General features: G+C 40.8%; 1 protein-coding gene across 1 annotated transcript in view; it reads right to left on the reverse strand.

Moving 5' to 3' along the window:
• Positions 1-5017: 5017 nt before the first annotated feature.
• The window catches only part of LOC114645519 (uncharacterized), a 60112-nt gene continuing 47321 nt past the window's right edge, over positions 5018-17808 (reverse strand). The window contains exons 6-8 of the mRNA XM_051922584.1: positions 7156-8857; positions 5626-7080; positions 5018-5056 (exon numbers count right to left, since the gene is read on the reverse strand). Of these exons, the coding sequence (XP_051778544.1) occupies positions 5860-7080; positions 7156-8857 (2923 nt within the window). The 3' untranslated portion in view covers positions 5018-5056; positions 5626-5859. The remainder of the gene's footprint in view (positions 5057-5625; positions 7081-7155; positions 8858-17808) is intronic.

Consider the following 17808-nt stretch of genomic DNA (forward strand, 5'->3'; position numbering starts at 1 on the left):
AGTTAACTGAACCTTAAGTTGTATTTTCAACAAACACCAAGAGATAGTTTCTTATTTTGAGGGATTATTTCTGACATGGCAAAGCAAATGGAAATATCAAGGTTTTTCAAAATCCCTTGTTTAGATGAAGAGGAATGCCCGGGCACAAATGAGACATACAATATGCAACAGTGTGAGACTAAGAAAATGACTGGCGTATACATTTCAATCACGTCTTCATCTCAGGAGCATCTGACTTTAGCAGCCCCAAAAGACAAGTATGGTGTAATAGAACCATTGTCATAATAAATATTGTCAGCCATTGACAAACCAGCCACTCAACCTAATCTCCAATCATTTTCACAACTACGATAACAAGAAAGGCTTAATGATTTTCTGCCAAAAATGTATGAAAATAGCGAAAGATGCAGTATTCTGTAAAGGAACAACGTTTGATTGCCTTCATAATTTTTGCTCAACTTTTGCATGGTCCTAATAATTTGGTTATATGAATGTACCCCAGTATGAATAGATGTACTTTTTTGGAAAAGTGCCCTTATATATCCTACTAAAAATCAGAACACCCATTTTACACAGGCCCACCCTAAAATCTGTTCCTGGCTATGCCCCTGTTGGGGAGTTGTCTAAGGTATGGTGCTCTACCAAAAATTGCAGTTTTGTTGTGAGTTCCAAAGTAATTACTGAACCAGAGTAGAGGTGTTGTGTGAATCTCTGTGACCTATCTCAGTCATTCATTTGCCAAAGCCACATGCCCTAACTCAGCCTAATGCTGTAGGAATTACATTTACAAAGGGCACCGTCTTGCACACTGCCAATTTGAGTCAAGATGTGGGATAAAAAACAGAGTTTCTTGGGAAATAAAGCTTATACAGATGGACAGAAGATGAACTTTGCATTAAGAGTTGAGCTACATTATTTGTATGAAAATGTGCTGTATAAATAAATGTTATTGTAAGAGTGGAAACCAGCCTCTTGGAACTAGCTACTGTGCTACCCTGATCTATTCCACTCCTAATTAAGTCGACATGCCTTTGTGCCCACACAGTCCGCCTGCTGTGTTTCTCCCACACTCTCATCTTGCTTCCCATTTCAGGCCGCACTTTTTAATTTGGGTGTGCACTCCTTATTTGCATTAAAGACAACAATTAAATCCCAACAGCCATCAGGGTATTGACATGCACATCTGCCTTGATGGGGTGAGGCATGCCGCCACTTTTCTCAATTATATTTGCAGTAATTAAACAAGTCATCAGTCAATCAAAGAGTGACAGTCTGGAGACATGGCATGTGGGAGGATATCAACAAGGGAGGCTCCCTCCATAAAGCAGAGAGATCTTTGGAATGAAATGGAGCCTTTACAATGGAAGGCAGTCTATGTTCCCATAGCCACATGTTCCAGTAGTGTAAGCAGGCTATGGCGAGGCAGAATTTAGAAACAAACCAGATCTGCTTCACTTGTTCATCTCCCTGAGTTCTGAGTTGACAGGAAAGCAAGTCACGTGTTACACCACCTGAGCTATTTTTAAGTGAAACAACCTTAAAGAGAAGCTGCTTGATGTCTGAGAAGATGTTTTTGTAGGTCAGCATTGATTGTTCTGTGTTATCCGTTCATCTATCCAATTTCTGAAGCAACAAGGTGAGGCAGAAAGGATAAACACTGTATTACCATGCAGCCACTGTTTTTTAATGTCCCCAGTAAATTGAATCTCCTGACAATTAAACAGAAGACTTATTTTATGAGTGCTTAGCATTTTTTCAAGGGCAGCCGAGGTCATAAAATTCTTGTTGTGGTACCCTTGGTTCAATTATATTTAAGCCTGACGCCTACAAATCTGAGAGCTTAGTGTCCTAGTTGGCCAGAAGGACCAGAGGCTAGAACTCTAAAGATCCTTATCAACTCTAACTAAATGAATCTCTTTTATAAAAAGAAGCCAGACAAGTTGAAAAGTATGAAGCAATGCATAGATGTTGTATATTTCTAAATAAGACCTCAGTCACCCGTGAGAGGATGATAGTGTGAAGTAGACATAAAGCAATGTGGCACTGAGACACTGTCCAGCAGTAGGTCCACCCCATGCTCCCTACAATCCTGTCTGAGTTGAAGCAAACATCACTTTGATGAGATTAGAATCTAGGAACAATGCCTCTGGGCTGCTGGAAACCCCCTGTCCTGCCAGCCCGCTGCCCGCATCTAAATGGGATTCAGATCAATCACTCTCTGTCGGCCGAAATACATATGAGAATGTAAAAGGTGTGACCCAGGCATGTCAAGATCAAATGCATTTTACTCATTCCTTCTGTGAGATTGTCTTTTAAATGTAAACAAGAAAATGTGGCTTTTATTTTAGATACTAGATGTGAGGAAAACTGGAGATGAGCAGAAGGCCTGGGTAGGAAGTTGCTTTAAGCCCTGAAAACTCAGACTGGTGTTGGACTGTAGCCTCTTTTCAGAATTAATGAAGCAGCTCTTTCATGCTAGTACTACTATTTCAAAGGTCTTCAGTCCTGGGTGCTCTATTTGTGGCAGAAATGTCATCTTTTAACATTAGGCAGCCAGCAGATACAGTGCCAGTTTACAAGTGGTAGCATGGTCTAATGGCTGAGGAGTTGGAGTTCAGACAACAAGGTGGAACCTCCTAATACTGCAGTGGTTGACCAGTTCACATACTCTGCATTTAGCTCTATCTGTAACAATAACCATCTTCACTATTGTTAGAAAGCAATTCCTAAATTGTAGATAGATACAGAAAATTACATCTCTGATCTAATTGTCTAAATACTGTAGGCCAGTCAGTCAGAACAGTGAGGTGCAATGTAAAGAGCATTGTCACGTTATTACCTACACACAAATGATTATACTGTACTCATAATAATCCAAATGGGGTAGGCTTTGAATGGGATTCAGAATTAAAGATGAATGTTGGAGTATGGCTATTTAGCTGCATGCACCCTCAAAACATACTGGTAAATACAGTCAATAGTACACAAAACGTATTTCTTCTAATGTCTCTTGTACTGACTCACTGTGACTGCTCCTTGCTAGCAGGGGATGAGTAGTTGATGGGGATCCCACTCCTCCAGGCCTTTAGCTGAGATTCTATACTATTTGTGAAGTGGACAGGCAAGGGTCAGCAGAGCCCTACTCTCAGTATTAGCTTGTGAATTTTACTTGCACCATGTCCCAGTTAAACGTGAGTCTGTTTGAACTTGTACGTGTGCATATCAGAGATTGTGGGTTCTTCCTTCTGACAGTCAAAGAAGTAAGAAATCTGCATGAGAGACACAGTATACAATATACCATGCAATGCGTGCCCAGCTATAAACATGGGACAAATGTCTAAAACACTCGCAACACGCATACAAGAACATTGCAATGCTCTCAGAAGGAAGGACCCATGATCTCTGATATACTTATATAGAACTTCAACCAAATACACGTTTATCTGCGACATGGTGCAATTAAGATTCAGGGCTAATACTAGTACTAGGGTGTTGTACCGTGTTAGCCATTATGAATGTAGAGAAAAGCCAAGCAAAATGACACTTTTTATTGGCTAACTAAAAAGATTACAATATGCAAGCTTTCGAGACAACTCAGGCCCCTTCTTCAAGCAAGGGCTAATACTAAAAGTTCTAGATGGCTGGCTCAATCATGGCTTTCAAATGAAAACACCATTAACAGACATATGGACATGAACCCAGCATATGCAAGCCTAAATAAAAAAGAAACATTAAAATAATAAACAAAACTTTATGACCAACACCCTCCGAACTCCACTTTATTGATCCACACCCCCCCCCCCCCCCCCAACTTATACCCCACACCCCCTCATTTGTTATATATTTCCTTTCATTCCTGTATGTCTAATAATTTTCCTTTGATGATGACACCTGGTAAGTTGTCAAAAGCTTAGGAAGAAAAAACTATTTCAAGATACATGATTCATTTTCTCCCTTTGTGCATTACTAACTACAAATATACTCTCTGTGTGTGTGTGTGTGTGTATCTGTGTGTTTACAAGTTTCCTGAAACAGTTGATAGAATTAGGCATATCTCTTCAACGATACATCTTTAAGGTGTCACAGTGATGAACACTGTTGCCTCATGTATCCATTAACCGCAGCTTCAATTGCACACCCAATCATTGTCTGCATGGAGTTCCTCCCATGTCAACATGGGTTTAGCTTCAGGTACTCATATTTATCCCACATTCCCAAAGATTTGGTGATTCCACCCAATCAGATAAACAATACTGTCAGGGCAGGGTTCACCTCTAACTCTCATTAAGATTAAGCAGTTTTGAGAATGTTATTTTAAGGGGAATATCACTTTATACCACTACTATTTCTATTTCACTAAAGCAGCAGCTTCTACTGTTCCATATGATCTTGCTTCATTCTGCACTGTGCATTTCCACTTCAAATTCATGCCTTCAACTTCCTTGTTATCCTCCCTGACTTCCACTTTTTTCTACCTGCACTTTATGATCCTCCAGAATTTGAACCAGGATTCCTATTAAACACACAACTTGCCTTTGTTTGTTTTGAAGAGTGCAATGGCTTCTACAGATCACATGCTAACCTTCCTGAAGTCCTCTGTGTGTTGCCTATACAGAGACAACTTTGCCAGCTTAACCAAAGAAAGATGAATGCCCATATCATGCAGTGACATACTGTAGAAACACATTAGTACCATTTGCCAGGGGAACACCTAAATGTAAGGAAGTAGGCCTCTGTGTCACTTTGAGCAAGATATGTAAAGTATATAAGAGTTGTGCAAACAAGTCAAGAAAACAATCTGAAAATGTAAACCATATTACGATAAACAATAGCGTGGGTGCCACCTGCTGTGTGGGCAGTGTGCCCTTATCTTTACACCAAGGCAAAGGAAATCTGTATATATAGAGTGCTACAGCTACTCAAAGTGTTATGAGTTAGTATTTGCAGATTGTCCTTGCTAATGAGGTCTGTGATCCATATTTAAAAAGGCAGCATCCTGCTTTCAAAAATTCTGACAATATTTTATTGATAACACTACCAATGTACAGTTCAGAAACTATGCACAGAGTGTGAAAGATTAAGGTCTCTGTGACCCCTTGAACCCTCTGAGCAGACGTCAGACACCATATAAAAGTCCAAATATAACTTTTATTTAGACCAATATGTGCACCAAGCACCCTATACTCTACAACACTCATATATAACAAATCAATAATCAATACACTAACCACCACTCCCAGACACGTCGCCACCCTACCTCCCAGCTCAGCTCGGCGTACCGGGCTTTCCCATAGTCCTTTATACTCCCTGACCCGGAAGTGGTTCCTGGCACAACCCACAAGTCCTTATTCCTTCCGGGTCAGGGTAAACAGTCCTTTTCTTCACCCCAGAAGTACACCGTTTTCTCCTGTCCTGGGATTATGACGTACTTCCGGGTTATAGGGCATATAAGAGTCGACGGGCTTCCCTACAGCAACTCCTGGTGGTCCCCAAGGCATCCAGCAGGGCTGTGCATAAAAACTACATAGTCCATAAGTCCCTTCTGGAACTCGGGGCACGTCCATGCTGCAGGGAAAGCTCCACCTGGCGGCCTGGGGGTATTGGCCGGAATGACAAGCCGGCCACATATCACAAGAGTATCAATTTATTGTCTCCAAACAACCATGTTTTTACTTCAGCTCCTCCTCATAGTTGTCAGTCTGCTACACTCAAAACTGTATTCAACAACTTCATTCAACTCTGATACTCTGGGGCCTTGGTGCCAACACCTTATACACTGTTCCATTGTTCACATGCCTTCTTCCACACTGATCAAACATAAAGTGAGGGTTTAAAAAGATGTCACTTCTGTTGCCGCTGCTATGGAGTGAAGGAGGGATTCTGAGTTGTGCTATTTACTATGTGCAGAACTGGTTCCTTCCGGTGTGAGAAATGGACCAGACTGATACTGGCCATCTTTTTATTCCTAAACTGGCAGGCACGATAAACTACAACCACAAATCTCAACAGAACTGCCATGCAGCAGATTTCTATGAATAGCATGAAATTATAAAAGACCAGAGAGACTTCACAGACAACTCTGGGCCCGACAGTGAAATCCTTGATAGTTCTGGCATATGCATTTGCCCCTGTAATGGTGCTTGCTACTTGTGTGGTTGCAGTGCTGGTTGGCAACTTTGTAGGACCCAGTTTGGTGTGGCTGGCCCACACTTGTTTAGTAGTTGCAAATGTTGTTAAAATAGTTGTCAAGAGAGTTGTCATCTCTGTTGTCTCTGGTCTTGTTGATGTGGTCCAGGAAGAAGGATTGAGTAGAGCTCCCACAATAGTTGTAATTTCTGTTGTTTTTGATGATGTTGGTGTCCAAACTGGAGTGGTAGTTAACAAGTTTGTCGTGACAGTGGTCACCTCTTTTGTGTCTGGCCTAGTTGATGTTACCCAGAATGGTGTAGTGGTTGGTGGGGACGTCATCATTGTTGTAGTCTCTGTTGTCTCTGCTGTAGGTGATGTCATTATGACTAGTGGAGTAGTAAGTAAGGTTGTCAATATAGTGGACATCTCTGTTGTCTCTCCTATTGTGGATGTTGTCCGTACCAGTGTAGCAGTTGGCTCTGTTGTCAAGATGGTGGTCAACTCTGTGGTCTCTGTCCTGGTTGATGTTGTCCACATTGGTGTAGAAGTTGGCTGGGTTATCATAATAGAGGTCAACTCTGTGGTCACTGGCTTGGTTGATGTTGTCCATATTGGTGTAGTGGATGGCAGGGTTGTCAAGATAGAGGTCAACTCTGTGGTCACTGGGCTGGTTGACGTAGTCCACATTGGTGTAGTAGTTGGCTGGGTTGTTAAGATAGAGGTCACCTCTGTGGTTTCTGGGCTGGTTGACGTTGTCCACATTGGTGTAGTAGTTGGCTCAGTTGTAAATATAGAGGTCACCTCTGTAGTCTCTGGTTTGGTTGACGTTGTCCACATTGGTGTAGTAGTTGGCTGGGTTGTCAAGATAGAGGTCACCTCTGTAGTCTCTGGTTTGGTTGACATTGTCCACATTGGTGTAGTAGTTGGCTGGGTTGTCAAGATAGAGGTCATCTCTGTAGTCTCTGGTTTGGTTGACATTGTCCACATTGGTGTAGTAGTTGGCTGAGTTGTCAAGATAGAGGTCACCTCTGTGGTCTCAGGGCTGGTTGACGTTGTCCACATTGGTGTAGTAGTTGGCTGGGTTGTCAAGATAGAGGTCACCTCTGTAGTCTCTGGTTTGGTTGACATTGTCCACATTGGTGTAGTAGTTGGCTGGGTTGTCAAGATAGAGGTCACCTCTGTGGTCTCTGGTTTGGTTGATGTTGTCCATACTGGTGTAGTAGTGGGCACAGTTGTGAAGGTTGTGATTGATTGTGTAGTTGTGCTTGTTTTTGCCAGAGTTATTGACTCTGTACTCTGTAAAGTACTTTGAGCAGGGGAATAAATTGTTGATGCTGTAGTTGGCTTCACTGAACTGGTTGTAGAAATTGGAGTTGTGAGTGGACAAATAAATCGGTCCACAGTTATGGAGGTGAGCAGATTTCCTTGGAGAATCGTCGGACTTTCACAGGTTGCAGGTGAGGAGAACTTTCTATTTTTTATCCAAGTGAATAGTCCAATTAAGTTACAGTCACAATTCCATGGATTACCCTCGATGAAAACTCTGTTGACCTGTGAAAGGGGGTCAAATAAATCAGCTGGAACAGTAGTCAGGTGATTGTTTGTCAGATTGAGGATCTTTAGCTTGGGAATGCCTTTGAAGATTTCACTGCTTAGACTTTTCAGGTTGTTTTCCTGCAAATAAAGTTCAGTGAGTTGAGGAAGACCTGCAAAACTTTCAGTGTGTAGTCCTGTAAGTTTATTATTGGACAAAAAGAGCTTTGTCAGAGATGTTAAGTTGCTGAAGATACCCGGCGGAAGAGCACTTAGATTATTTTGGTTTAGTCTAAGTTCAGTTAATTTGGGCATCTGTCCAAAAAGAGCGTTGGGAAGCTGAACAAGCTGGTTGCTGTGTAGCATTAGGGTCTTCAAATTGGGAAGATGAAAGAAAATTCCATGTGGCAATTCAGTGAGTGAATTCTTCTCCAGGTATATCTTTTCCAGCATGCTGTTGTGCGAGAATGCATGGGCAGGCAGGGCCCTTATCCTGTTGGAGTGGAGAACTATTTCAGTGAGCTCTTGCATGTCCTTAAACAGTCCATCAGGAAGGTCTTCCAGCTCATTCTCGTACAGCCTCAACTTCTGCAGCTTTCCAAGTTTGTTGAAGAGCTCTCTGGAAATGGTCCTGATGCGGTTCTTAGCCAGACCGAGACGTGTAAGATGCTCCAGGTCACTAAACAGTCCTTCAGGTAACTGTGTGATGTTGTTTGTGTGGAGCTGAAGGTTTGTCAGGTTAGTGAGGCCATCAAAGAGTCCCTTTTCCAGCCTTTGTAACTGATTGCTTTTTAAACTGAGAGTTTTGAGGTTTTTCGTGTCACTGAATACCCCCACTGGTAGGAACGTCAGGTGAGAGCCTGAAATGGCAATCTCAGTGATAATGCTAAGACCTTCGAATGCCCTCACATCCACAGAATTTATTGGATTGCTGACAAAGTTGATTAATGTAAGATTCAAATTGTTCCTGAAGGCACCAGCTCTGATGTTTGTAATACCTGTCTGAATAAAGTAGACTTCTGTCAGGAGTGGCTTGAGGGTTTCTGGAATTTCTGTAATATTTAGAGAATTGTAGATGCCCTGGTTTTCATTTGGTTTCTCAGGAACATCATCATCAATCCCAAATCCAAGCTCAGTAAACCACAAAATGTAGAGAGTGATGGGCAGGAGGTTCAAGAATTTACAGAGATATCTTCTGCAGAACAAAGGACATAAGGATGGAAAATACAGATTAGACAAGCATTTAACATGATTACTGTAACACATCATCGCTGACACCTTAATGCTGGGTATATGAGAATACAGCTCTCATTTCATTTGTAATTTCTTCTTTGTCCACTTAATTGGCATGGCGCAAACTGCCTTTGTAAACAACATTTTGTCTGAAATAGTGAATTTTATTATTTTGTGCTTGTAATTTGAAATGGACTACATACACCTGTTAGGAGACAGAGTCTCCAGGGATTATTTTGAGTGATTCAAAAGACTCAGAGATGAGCAGAAACAAGACAAAGTCAAAAAATAGATCGGAACCGAAAACAAAGCATAGTTCTAGGCCTACTTGAAGTAAAGCTCTCACTAAAGTTTTTTTTAGTTTATTCAACCTAGGGATGAATTCCACCAGCACCACCGTCATATTTAAACTGGAAGTCCGGTGTCATCACAAATGCGACAGATAGTGGTCACATAACTCATCTACTGCGTTGCATACACAAAATAACAATAATAAAAACAATAAATAAATAAAAATGTATTTAATGTGTATTATAATAACACTAATTAGTGTGAGTAAACTTTCAACTTCATTTGCACTTCAGGAATTTACAAGTTAGCTGACAGAAAAGCAAAGAAAATCTCTGTTACCTTTATTTACGCTGATACAAATATACTTGTAAACAAAGTATAGTTTATAGTATATTCAGAGGTTTGTCAAGTAAAGGACTGAGAAGGTTTGAGGTAAGATAGCTGTTCTCTCTAATTATGGTACTAGAGAGCTGCAATGAGGTTCTCTTAGATTAGCACATGCAAGTATACATTTTACTGTACTCTGTACAGATGACAGTAAATCAAATCAAATTTAATTTTTCTCACAAGCACAACAATTACAGCCCTACTGATCTATTACACCTAAGTGCTTCACTTCCCTGATGGTGCTCCTTTCAGGAATCCAGTGCATCCTTTAGACCACTAGAGGGAGCTTTCTATAATTACAATGCCTTACTCAAGTTGGGAAAGAAAAATCTCTTAGGTTTTCAGCTGTCTTGTATCCACCACTCAGTGGAGCAGGCTAGCGTGGAGGTGAGACATTTTGTTACCAGACTGTGCCTTATGTGATCTGAGAATGTCAGCTGTCATTAATCTATTTGTGAATTTTACACAGTTGCTTCAGTGTAAGTATTGAGGAAACAAATAAGCAAGACTGAAAACAATTAAACAACATTCCAAGGTTTAGCCCGTCTTGAACATTATCCTGCTTCTGAGCAAATAAACACTGATAAACTCCAATGTCAAAGCCAAAACACTGTTGAGGAGGAAGCTTCATTATATGTCTTGAGGATGTGCAGATGTGGAACAACATTAAAAGTTAAAGACTGCACAGCCTGTCCCACAGCGCATGTGTGTATCACACTCCTTCCCTGTGCAGGCAAGTGGAGGCCTGCCATCTGATTGCCACCTTACCCACCCCTACTGCTGGTTGTTAGGCTTTCAAATCTTTAGATACGGATGGCCTGCACTACCCAGCTAATAACTAATTGTTCCTCTACTTACCACATGTACCGTCCCTGTTATTAATATCTTAAAAGCAAAGAGAAGACTCCTTACCGCATTTCCAAGGTGCTCATTAATTTTAAAAGTGTCACAGAAGGTAGCAGTGGGTGAACGTACTGAAGTAAAACTTCTGTTTTTACTTTCCTGAAACTTCACACCCCCAGTGTTATCAGCTGACACAGACCACTACTTCAAAGATGCCTCCGCTATGCCAGCAACTGAGCACACTGATAAGCAGGGCTGAGGGTGTGACGCCACATCACAGGACCCCCATCTAGGCAACTAAATGCAGTTAAAGAAAACATTGTTACCTGATGAGGGAGCTGATGCCTGCTGGGTGCCATGTGTGTCTAAAAATCCCTTGCCCAAAGCTGGGGTGACGTGAAAAATCAGAGCTTGAGAGAAGCCATGTGGACCACTGGGTGTATTAAAGAGTCAGGGAGTTGTTGGCTTCCACCAAAGGTGGGCTTAATGTGGATTACCTCTTCAGTCCTTGAAGCTAAATATGCTTTGAGTCTATCTGATGTGTCTCATACAAATCAGTTCTCCATTTTTTTTCATACAGTTACTCAAATTTCAGGGTCCTGGCTTATCAGAGCTTATCCATGAAGTGTGAAGGACAAAGTCATAACTAACAGTTGACAGACATGACTACACTTTAATTGACTGATGGCTGGACATTCACAGTATGCAATGTGACATTCTTGGCATGAAAGGGCAGAAAGGAGAATGCAAGGAGAAAAATCCACACAGACGTAGTTAGAACATGCAAACCCCATGCAGACAGATACCAGACCAGGAAAGTGACAAGAAATCGTTGTTGGCGCCAAAACAAAAATAAATTCACTTGGACTGTAGCTGTTTGTCCCATCCAGGGCTGGTCCCCGTCTTGTACTCCATGTTGCCAGGGTTGGCTTTAACCTCTGTCAATGCTGAGCTGACATAAGTGAGATTTATGATGTTCTGTTATATCATTTTTTTGCCAATACTCTTAAAATAATAGTTCTAAAATTGACACTTTACAGGATTGTGTGGTACTTCGTAAAACTATTGCTTGACAAAGAACCATTTAATTCTGTGAACAGTTCTATGCATATGAAGCTGGTTCTTTAAGCTTTGAAAAGACTCAATATGTGAACAAAACAGAAATATAAACTGTAGTAGTCTACCTAGCAAGATACAAACAAATCAAGAAAAGCTGAACTTAGCCTGTGTTACCTCGTGCAGCAAGAATCCTTTGAAAATCAGAAACTCACTGGTATTTCACAAATCTAGTAGAAGCTACTTATGTTTGTTAATGGATTGTTACAGATCTAAATAAAGGTTTTCTGAAACCTCTGTGTGGATGCTTCCTCTGAAAACCAAAAAATGTTCCCCTATTGCATCTCTCTCAAAAACCACTCTAACACCTTTATTTTTATGGGCATACATGGGGATTAAATTCGGCAGAAAATGGAAAAGAAAGATCAATTGAATCCATCCATCCATTTTCCAACCCGCTGAATCCGAACACAGGGTCACGGGGGTCTGCTGGAGCCAATCCCAGCCAACACAGGGCACAAGGCAGGAACCAATCCAGGGCAGGGTGCCAACCCACCGCAGGATCAATTGAATCTTGGAATCAAATCTTTTTTTTTTTGCAGTTTACTTTGAAGGTTGTCAATTGGCACAAGCACAAAAGATGACTTGGACTCCAAGAACATCCAACTGTTCTTTATCCAGCTACAACTCAGCGGCTGTGTGAAAGTAGCAGCCCTTTAAGGTGCTGCCCACTGGAATAGCAGAGTCACACAACTGGGAACTATTGAGCATACCTCCAGGTTCACATCCTTCACTTATTAATAGACCACAGATTGCAAGGGCTTCCTGCTTTAGTCCTACCTCAGGACCAGCCTTACAAAAGTGGGTGACTGCCCGGTTTATGCTATTGTTCCTTCTTTTTAATTTTTTTCATCTGCACCTACTGTTATTCAGCTTCATTTTCTTCTGCTATGTAAAGTTCTTTATGTATTCAACATCAGAACACACTTTCCTTTCTAGGTGTAGTCATTTATGAATTGGTGACCCCTCAAAGATCTCTGACTTAAATCCTTTCATTGTAAATTTTACCGAAAACTTTATCCAAGTTGACTTACAAGCTCAGGGTCTGTTACATCCTTCCATGAATTAATCTGTCTGGAGTTGTCCACTTTAAACAATTAACAATAATGTATTAAATTTAGGGGCAATTAAAAGTAACATCAACCACTCTGTCTATATTGCTGTCCAAGGTACATGGAAAGACAGCCCTAATTTCTCCCATTTCTCTCTTTTTTTTTCATTTTTTTAAACTCCTCTACATATTTAAATAGAGACAAGAGTGGCAACACGAATGCAGGGCTGATAACAAGGCTTCTCCCAGCAGGACAGCAATAGCAGGTTATGGGGTCTGCCAGTTTTCTTCACTGACCAATTGCGAACTTTGTAGAAAATGTAATAAAAATGCATCTAAGAGAAAATATAAGAATGGTAATGTTTCTGTGATTGTATATGTTTCACCTTGCTTCTGTTTGTCTCTGTGCCGTCCATGGGGGTATTTTTCGTATTTGGATTACTCGTTTAGCCGGATGTAATTGTTGATGATTTGGCCTGATCCTGGATCTGTCGGTTTTTCGAAACTCATGCTGGATGTGTTGTCATAGCAACACATCCTAATCCTCAAACCTGTTCGGAGCAGGTTTGTTCTGTGTAAACAAGGATAAGCTCACACACTTAATCAGTGTCCATGCATGGAATTCATTCAGTCATGGTTTCGCCGTTCATGAATGAGTGATCAATTGATATCGGTACGCAAATTATAAGAAGACAATTTCATATAGAGAGGGGTTTGCGCGATCGGCAAGATCCTTTATTGCTCCCGGAAGAAATTCTTTTCAAAAGATACCGCTTTAGCCAAGGGGGAATATTGTACCTCAAAAATTTATTAGGACCTTATATTCTAAGTCAAACTCAGCGAAGTCGGGCTCTCACAACCACACAGACAGTAGGCATTGCTTTGAGGTTTTTTGCAAGCGGCACTTTGTTATATACTGTAGGCGATGCGGAAAATCTAACTAAAAGTGTAGTTTGCCAGGCAATTCGTAAAGTCTGTTTGGCTCTGAAATATTTCCTTCGGGTTTTCATTGTGTTTCCTGGACACCTGCATGTGCAGACAAAAGAGGCATTTCATGTCATTGCAGGTAGGTAATACACAGGTAAAAACACCAACAATCCATAATGAATCTCACAATCAGCCTAACATTCTCATTACCCAGGGTTTCCAAATGTGATTGGGGCACATGGGACAGATCATAGTGGAGTTTGATCAAACATTATTTGGAAAATGTACCGCTCCTCCTGATGAATAATCAGACACAGTGTCTTCATCAAGTATTTGACCTTTGTCAATATCTCGTTGGTCAGACACAAGTTCTAGGACTGCATGGACCTCCACCTGTTTTTTGCTTGTCTGCCTTCTTATTAGCTTTAAAATTAATGTTCTTTTACATTATATATGATTCTTTATGTCAACTATTCTTTAAATAGTTATATACCAATATAATATTTTCAATATTTTCAGCAGCTCCGTTTTTTTTTTTTGTGAATTTCCCCTTGGGATTAATAAAGTATCTATCTATCTATCTATCTATCTATCTATCTATCTATCTATCTATCTATCTATCTATCTATCTATCTATCTATCTATCTATCTATCTATCTATCTATATTTACCAGTTTGAAGTATATTCTTGTACTTCACTTTAACCTGTTCCCATGTTCTCCTTGTGCTCACGTTTGATCTGGAATTATGACATATTAAATAATAATTAATCTGACACATAGGAAATGAAACGCTGCTCTCAGTAAGTACAGTGCACACGCATTTAATTTGTCAGCCACTTTTTGCCAGCCGTCTTTTCTGGTTTGGGCTGCTTTTGCAGTGTTACCCCTTGTGCATATTAAATCTTGAAATTCTTCATGTCCTTCGAATGAAAGGTCTTGCTCCGCTTGTGTGAAAAAAAATGCGCCCGTTCTTTCGTCATTTTGTTACAGCCTATCAAAAGACTTGCTGATCATGTTTTCTAGACTCAATATATATGGGCTTTTCAATCAGCGCAGGCGTGCGCATTTATCTCGGATGATTAGATCCAGCTAGACTAATCTGCTACACGGCTGCTTTTGAAAAACCAACTTATCCCAGATGAGTTTCACAGGCATTAACTCATCCAAGATGAGGCATCTGATCTCGGATGATTTAAACGATGTACGGAAAATACCCCTCTGGATCTATCGGATTTTCGAAACTCTTGCTGGATGTGTTGTCATAGCAACACATCCTAATCCTCAAACCTGCTCAGAGCTGGGGGGTATTTTTCGTACATTGCTTAAATCATCCGAGATCTGGTGCCTCATCTTGGAAAAGTTAATGCCGGTGACACTCATCCGGGATAGGTCGGTTTTTCAAACACAACCGTGTATTAGATTAGTCTAGCTGGATCTAATCATACGAGATGAATGCGCGCGCCCACGCTGAGTGAAAAGCCCATATATATTGAGTCTAGAACACATGATCAGCAAGTCTTTGATAGGCTGTAACAAAATGACGAAAAAACAGGCGCATTTTTTTTCACACACAAGCGGAGCAAGACCTTTTATTCGAAGGACATGAAGAATTTCAAGATTTAATATGCACAAGGGGTAACACTGCAAAAGCAGCCCAAACCAGAAAAGACGGCTGGCAAAAAGTGGCCGACAAATTAAACGCTAAGTAGTGTGCATTGTACTTACTGAATGCAGCGTTTCATTTCCTATGTGTCAGATTAATTATTATTTAATATGTCATAATTCCAGATCAAACGTGAGCACAAGGAGAACATGGGAACAGGTTAAAGTGAAGTACAAGAATATACTTAAAACTGGTAAATATTCCACGCACCGTCACTGATTACGTGTGTAAACTAATCCTTGTTTACGTAGAACAAACCTGCTCCGAGTAGGTTTGAGGATTAGGATGTGTTGCTATGACAACACTTCCAGCAAGAGTTTCGAAAAACCGACAGACCCAGGATCAGGCCAAATTGTCAACAATTACATCCGGCTAAACGACTAATCCACGTACGAAAAATACCCCCCTGGTCTGTTCTATGTAAACAAGGATTAGCTCACACACTTAATCAGTGTCCGTGCGTGGGATTCATTCAGTCATGACTTTGCCGTTCATGAATGAGCGACCAATTGATATCGGTACTCAAATTATAAGAAGAGAATTTTATATAGAGAGGGTTTTGCGTGATCGGCAAGATCCTTTATTGCTCCCGGAGGAAATTCTTTTCGAAAGATACCGCTTTAGCCGAGGGGGAATATTGTACCTCAAAGATTTATTAGCACCTTATATTTGAAGTCAAACTTGGCGAAGTCGGGCTCTCACAACCACACATACAGTATGCATTGTTTTGAGGTTTATTGCAAGCGGCACTTTTTTTATATACTGTAGGCGATGCGGAAAATCTAACTAAAAGTGCAGTTTGCCAGGCAATTCTTAAAGTCTGTTTGGCTCTGAAATATTTCCTTCAGGTTTTCATAGTGTTTCCTGGACACCTGCGTGTACAGACAAAAGAGGCATTTCATGCCATTGCAGGTAGGTAATACACAGGCAAAAACACCAACAGTTCCATTAAGAATCTCACAATCAGCCTAATATTCTCATTACCCAGGATTTCCAAATGTGATTGGGGCACATGGGACTGATCAGAGTGGAGTTTGATCAAACATTATTTGGAAAATGTACCGCTCCTCCTGATGAATAATCAGACACAGTGTCTTCACCAAATATTTGACCTTTGTCAATATCTCGTTTGTCAGACACATGTTCAAGGGATATGACATTCCCTGCAACAGACCCAACAAAAAAACAGGGCTATATGGAACATATGGCACACATTGAGGACAAATATATGCAATGACCATCCTTCTCCTGAAATGAAGTGACCACTGCATCCTGCCACTGGTTCTGAGGAGGAGCTTCCCCCTGGAATGCCCTCAGAAACAGGGCGATGGGCATTTTGCTGGAGAGCCAACTCTTCTGCAGGGGTTAGGTCTGGACCGCGTGGACTTCCACCTGTTTTTTGCTTGTCTGCCTTCTTATTAGCTTTAAAATTAATGTTCTTTACATTATATATGATTCTTTATGTCAACAATTCTTTAAATAGTTATTCGCCATATATTGATGACTCAGGCGCCGCCGAGAGTGGCAGCCTTTTCAGCAGCTCATCTATCTATCTATCTATCTATCTATCTATCTATCTATCTATCTATCTATCTATCTATCTATCTATCTATCTATACCAGTTTGAAGTATATTCTTGTACTTCACTTTAACCTGTTCCCGTGTTCTCCTTGTGTTCACGTTTGATCTGGAATTATGACATATCAAATAATAATTAATCTGACACATAGGAAATGAAACGCTGCTCTCAGTAAGTACAATGCACACGCATTTAATTTGTCAGCCACTTTTTGCCAGCCGTCTTTTCTGGTTTGGGCTGTTTTTGCAGTGTTACCCCTTGAGCATATTAAATCGTGAAATTCTTCATGTCCTTCGAATAAAAGGTCTTGCTCTGCTTGTGTGAAAAAAAAATGCACCCGTTCTTTCGTCATTTTGTTACAGCCTATCAAAGACTTGCTGATCATGTTTTCTAGACTCAATATATAGGCTATGGGCTTTTCACTCAGCTCGGATGATTAGATCCAGCTAGACTGCTGTAATCTACTACACGGCTGCGTTTGAAAAACCGACTTATCCCGGATGAGTTTCACTGGCATTAACTCATCCAAGATGAGGCATCTGATCACGGATGATTTAAGCGACGTACGGAAAATACCCCCATCTCTATAGTTATTCTGAGTAAATAAATAAACTGACGTAATAGAATCGCCGAGGCAATCTGTTCCATGACGGCCACCGTAGTCCTTCTTTGGGGGCGTGGCCTGGGGGATTTGGACTATCCCTGGCAAATACGATTTGCTGAATTGTTTGGTAATGTACTGTGCTAAGGTTGTTTTGATTAGTTTATCAGTTTGGAGACCTTTTCGGACACTTTTTTTGGATTAGATCTAAATCAACATTTAGTAATTGCTCGTTTCGTCAGTATATCACGAAACGAGAGGAAGAAGGTGGGATTTTTGAAATAAGGTTGTCGGGAGACGCGGATGCTCAGCTCCCCTACGTGAATGTGGTCAAAATTAACGAAGAATCTGGCGAGACGAGCTTTTTTCGATTACAGTAGTGCCTGTCTGGATGATGTCTGGAATATTTTTTAATTTGCGAAGACTATGGAATAAGTCGCTATTGGGATAATC

Source organism: Erpetoichthys calabaricus, chromosome 2, assembly GCF_900747795.2.
Source record: "Erpetoichthys calabaricus chromosome 2, fErpCal1.3, whole genome shotgun sequence".
Classification (NCBI taxonomy): domain Eukaryota; kingdom Metazoa; phylum Chordata; class Cladistia; order Polypteriformes; family Polypteridae; genus Erpetoichthys; species Erpetoichthys calabaricus.